This window comes from Coregonus lavaretus, assembly GCF_964263955.1.
Source record: "Coregonus lavaretus genome assembly, chromosome: 28".
Classification (NCBI taxonomy): domain Eukaryota; kingdom Metazoa; phylum Chordata; class Actinopteri; order Salmoniformes; family Salmonidae; genus Coregonus; species Coregonus lavaretus.
The window spans coordinates 5,961,035-5,966,523 of record NC_140015.1 but is presented as its reverse complement, the minus strand read 5'-3'; the positions used below and the strand labels follow the sequence as shown (position 1 = coordinate 5,966,523).

General features: G+C 41.5%; 1 protein-coding gene across 2 annotated transcripts; it reads right to left on the bottom strand.

Moving 5' to 3' along the window:
• On the bottom strand, positions 1-5,489 carry LOC311104482 (interferon a3-like; the record flags this gene model as incomplete). 2 transcript variants are annotated; one of them, XM_084146332.1, is made up of 6 exons in its annotated part: positions 1-188; positions 540-617; positions 4,201-4,350; positions 4,481-4,555; positions 4,852-4,939; positions 5,113-5,489. In XM_084146332.1, 6 exons carry the CDS (start codon positions 5,154-5,156, stop codon positions 99-101), a joined length of 525 nt encoding a protein of 174 aa, XP_084002458.1. In that variant the 3' UTR covers positions 1-98. The 2 variants fall into 2 exon arrangements, with proteins under 2 accessions (XP_084002458.1, XP_084002457.1); XM_084146331.1 differs by lacking the exon at positions 5,113-5,489 and having other exon boundaries at positions 4,852-4,986.

Genomic DNA, 5,489 nt, shown 5'->3' with positions numbered 1-5,489 from the left:
GGATTTAAATATAATAAATAGACTAACAGGGTCCCACATGATTGTATTCATGCTTTATAAACTGGTAAGGGCGTAGCTTCTGAGATGAGTCTGGATGATCAGTACATCTGTGCTGCAAGGATATCCAATCTTTGCAGATGACGTTTCGTCTCTTTCCTGATGAGCTCCCACGCCTGTGCACTGTAGTTCTGAAAAACACAGAAACATGTAAATATTAGTGGGGTGAACTTTCTTGGCAATTTAATGACCATTTTGTCTTGAACAACAAAGAAAGGATTGGTGTCGTATGTATTAAGCTTCTCAGAGTAGGAGTGCTGATTTAGGATCAGTTTTGCCTTTTAGATTATTATAAATAGGAGGACAGAGGAGACCTGAGAGAAGACCTGATACTAGATCAGCACTTCTTCTCTGAGACTCTTGATACATATGGCCCCAGAAACCCTTTTTTTTTTAGGAACCCTGCTCCTGTTTATCCTAGCCTAGTTTATATTCATTTGATTACAGGTATCAAACACGTTTCCATACGAAACCAAACTCACCATTTTTCTCAGAACCTTCCTATTCAACTTCTTGAAGTACCGTTTCAGTCTCCTCTCAGGTTTCATGGCAGGTGATACCTGTTGGACAAAATTAAACAAAACATTAGCGTCATACAGATGTAGGATCTTAATTCGACCTCTTTTTTAAATGAGAATTTTCCTGCACGGCAAAATTCAAGGTTTAAAAAGGATTCTAAAGTTTATAATTTCCACTTTAAGATATCAAACTTGAATGTCCATTAATTATAATCCGCAATAATCTACATTTCTCATTGCTGCAGTATTATTTTCGTGATGTTGCAAACTGGCTCAAAATCTATAATAACCTTGTTCTTGATTGTTACGTTACAGCCTTATTCTAAAATGTATCAAAGAAAACAAATTCCTCATCGATCTACAGACAATAACCCATAATGACAATGCAAAAACAGAAATACCTTATTTACATAAGTATTCAGACCCTTTGCTATGAGACTCATATTTGAGCTGAGGTGAATCCTGTTTCCATTAATCATCGTTGAGATGTTTCTACAGGTGAAGTCCACCTGAGGTAAAATCAATTGATTGGGCATGATTTTGAAAGGCACACACCTGTCTATATAAGGTACCACAGTTGACAGTGCATGTCAGAGCAAAAACCAAGCCCTGAGGTCAAAGGAATTGTCCGTAGAGCTCTGAGACAAGATTGTGTCGAGGCACAGATCTGGGTAAGGGTACCAAAAAATGTCTGCAGCATTGAAGGTCCCCAAGAAAACAATGGCCTCCATCATTATTAAATGGAAGAAGTTTGGAACCACCAGGACTCTCCTAGAGCTGGCCGCCCTGCCAAACTGAGCAATCAGGGGAGAAGGGCCTTGGGCAAGGAGGTGGCCAAGAACCCGATGGTCACTCTGATAGAGCTCCAGATTTCCTCTGTGGAGATGGGAGAATCTTCCAGAAGGACAACCATCTCTGCAGTACTCCACCAATCAGGCCTTTATGGTAGAGTGGCCAGACGGAAGCCATTACTCAGTAAAAGGCACATGACAGCCCGCTTGGAGTTTGCCAAAAGGCACCTAAAGGACTCTCAGACCATGAGAAACTAGATTCTCTGGTCTGATGAAACCAATATTTAACTCTTTGGCCTGAATGCCAAGGGTCACATCTGGAGGAAACCTGGCACCATCCCTACGGTGAAGTATGGTGGTGGAAGCATCATGCTGTGGGGATGTTTTTCAGCGGCAGAGCGATCCTTGATTAAAACCTGCTCCAGAGCTCTCAGGACCTCAGACTGGGGCGAAGGTTCACCTTCCAACAGGACAACGACCCTAAACACACAGCCAAGACAATGCAGGAGTGGCTTCGGGAAAAGTCTCTGAATGTTCTTGATTGGCCCAGCCAGAGCCCAGACTTGAGCGAGACCCGATCGAACATCTCTGGAGAGACCTGAAAATAGTCCCCCTTGGCGTTTTCCCTATTTTGTTGCATTACAACCTGTAATTTAAATTGATTTTTATTTGAATTTCATGTAATGGACATACACAAAATAGTCTAAATTGGTGAAGTGAAATTAAAAAAAATTACTTGTTTCAAAAGAATTCTACAAAATAAATCACAGAAAAGTGGTGCATGCATATGTATTCACCCCCTTTGCTATGAAGCCCCTAAATAAGATATTGTGCAACCAATTACCTTCAGAAGTCACACAACTAGTTAAATAAAGTCCACATGTGGGCAATCCTAAGTGTCACATGATCTCAGTATATATACACCTGTTCTGAAAGGCCCCAGAGTCTGAAACACCACTAAGCAAGGGGCACCACCAAGCAAGCGGCACCATGAAGACCAAGGAGCTCTCCAAACAGGTCAGGGACAAAGTTGTGGAGAAGTACAGATCAGGGTTGGTTATAAAAAAAAATATTAGAAACTTTGAACATCCCACGGAGCACCATAAAATCCATTGTAAAACAATGGAAAGAATGTGGCACCACAACAAACCTGCCAAGAGAGGGCCGCCCACCAAAACTCATGGACCAGGCAAGGAGGGCATTAATCAGAGAGGCAACAAAGAGACCAAAGATAACCCTGAAGGAGCTGCAAAGCTCCACAGCGGAGATTGGAGTATCTGTCCATAGGACCACTTTAAGCCGTACACTCCATAGAGCCGGGCTTTACGGAAGAGTGGCCAGAAAAAAGCCATTGCTTAAAGAAAAAAATAAGCAAACACGTTTGGTGTTCGCCAAAAGGTATGTGGCAGACTCCCTAAACATATGGAAGAAGGTACTCTGGTCAGATGTGACTAAAATTTAGCTTTTTGGCTATCAAGGAAAACGCTATGTCTGGCGCAAACCCAACACCTCTCATCACCCCGAGAACACCATCCCCACAGTGAAGCATGGTGGTGGCAGCATCATGCTGTGGGGATGTTTTTCATCGGCAGGGACTGGGAAACTGATCAGAATTGAAGGAATGATGGATGGCACTAAATACAGGGAAATTCTTGAGGGAAACCTGTTTCAGTCTTCCATAGATTTGAGACTGGAACGGAGGTTCACCTTCCAGCAGGACAATGACCCTAAGCATACTTCTAAAGCAACACTCGAGTGGTTTAAGGGGAAACATTTAAATGTATTGGAATGGCCTAGTCAAAGCCCAGACCTCAATCCAATTGAGAATCTGGGGCATGACTTAAAGATTGCTGTACACCAGCGGAACCCATCCAACTTGAAGGAGCTGGAGCAGTTTTGCCTTGAAGAATGGGCAAAATCCCAGTGGCTAGATGTGCCAAGCTTATAGAGACATACCCCAAGAGACTTGCAGCTGTAATTGCTGTAAAAGGTGGCTCTACAAAGTATTGACTTTGGGGGGTTGAATAGATAGGCACGCTCAAGTTTTCTATTTTTATGTCTTATTTCTTGTTTGTTTCACAATAAAAAATATTTTGCATCTTCAAAGTGGTAGGCATGTTGTGTAAATCAAATGATACAACCCCCCCCCGAAATCCATTTTAATTCCAGTTTGTAAGGCAACAAAATAGGAAAAATGCCAAGGAGGGTGAATACTTTCGCAAGCCACTATAGTTGTGCAGCGATGCTCCCTATCCAACCTGACAGAGCTTGAGAGGATCTGCAGATACAGGTGTGCCAAGCTTGTAGCATCATACCCAAGAAGACTCAAGGCTGTAATCGCTGTCAAAGGTGCTTCAACAAAGTACTGAGTAAAGGGTCTGAATACTTATGTAAATGTGATATTTCCATTTTTTACTGTTAAGACATTTGCAAACATTTCTAAAACACGGTTTTTCCTTTGTCATTATGGGGTATTGTGTGTAGATTGATGAGGGGAAAAAACAATTTAATCAATTTTTGAATAAGGCTGTAACATAACATGTGGAAGAAGTCAAGGGGTTGCACTTCATACGTAGATTTGTACACTTCTAGAGTTAGTAGGCTACACCTAAAACAGGGCCCTCCAACCCTGTTCCTGGAGAGATACCGTCCTTTAGGTTTTCACTCCAGTCCTAATCTAGCACACCTGATTAATTAGCTGCTTGATAAACTGAATCAGGTTAGTTACAACTGGGGTTGGAGCGAAAACCTACAGGAGGGTAGCTCTCCATGAACAGGGTTGGAGAGCCCTGACCTAAACAGTGATTATACTTGAAAATAGACTCGTTACTTACACAGGAATTAAGGTTCTCAAATTGTCTTTCAAGAATGTTGAGAAAATCATCCAGGTTTTTCTTGTCCCAGGTGACAGCATTCATATTCCCATCAAACAGTTGTGTGATTTCATAGATGGTCTCGTTCAGGAACCTGACTTTGTCCTCAAACTACACAGGATGATATAAAACAAATATTAGAAACAGTATAGGCTTCCGTTATGGCATCAATATAACATTGGGTCAAGACCGCTATACCAAAGCATATCAGAACATGATGAGTCAAAATTCAAGTCTTTACCTCAGCATCATCTATGTGTCTGTAAAGTGATGTTGGGAAAAAGACAGGGGCATTCTGCTTTGTGATATCTCCTCCCTGGAAAACAATCAATATAGTATGTTAAGTCACGTGTCAAATACTTCAAGAACAATCAAGACTGACATAAAGTATAGCTTATACTGCAAGTACAGTAGGCCTAATGTAGATAGCCTCTCTTGATATCTCTGTCACTATAGCCTTAGCGCCCTTTTACTATGGCTATTCAAATATAGGCTAACAGTTTTCTGACAAAGAGGCTAAACATGAAACGTATTACTATTTTACTTGGTTGGTTGTTTTGCTGTCCTTAATACATGCATTCAGTCTGCTCTTACAGCGTGCTGATAACTCACCATCTGGTCCAGCAGGGAAAGGTATTCTGCGCTCAAGTGTCCGTAGTGGTGTCGGATCCAGTCACAGCAATGACACACGCTCTGCATACTGCAAATAATAAGAAAAATACACGTCCAACTCTGCATTTTATACATTGTAAATAGCAGTTTGTTTCGCTCTTAGTTTTCCACATGAGTTTGAACATCTTGCCTGTGTTAAGTAGTTTTATGTGGAGTTGGGAAAGGGAAAACTGTATGGAGAATTTCCCCCGATCAACCTACCGGAGGCGGGGACTTTCACTTTCCAGACTAGCACATGCAGCCATAGGAATTCCATGCCTGCTCCGTCTTCTGGACGACCAAATCCCAATAAATCTATACACATTCTCCTTGAAATCAGCGTTGAATGATAGTTGAACAACACGATAACATTATTAAATGTAGATATCGGCTAGGCTATTAGCGAGAATAGGCTATTCACGAGCTATGCTTTCAACTGCTAATAACTTCGCGTGAACAGATAAAAAAAAGTCTGATAACAAAATCGTCGAAGTCGAAATAAAACCCACACTTCTTAAGAAATGTAGCCATATAAGAAATTAATTTAGTGGGTTTCGTTCAAAGTTAGTCCGAAATATTGTTCTGCAGCTCCGGCAAGT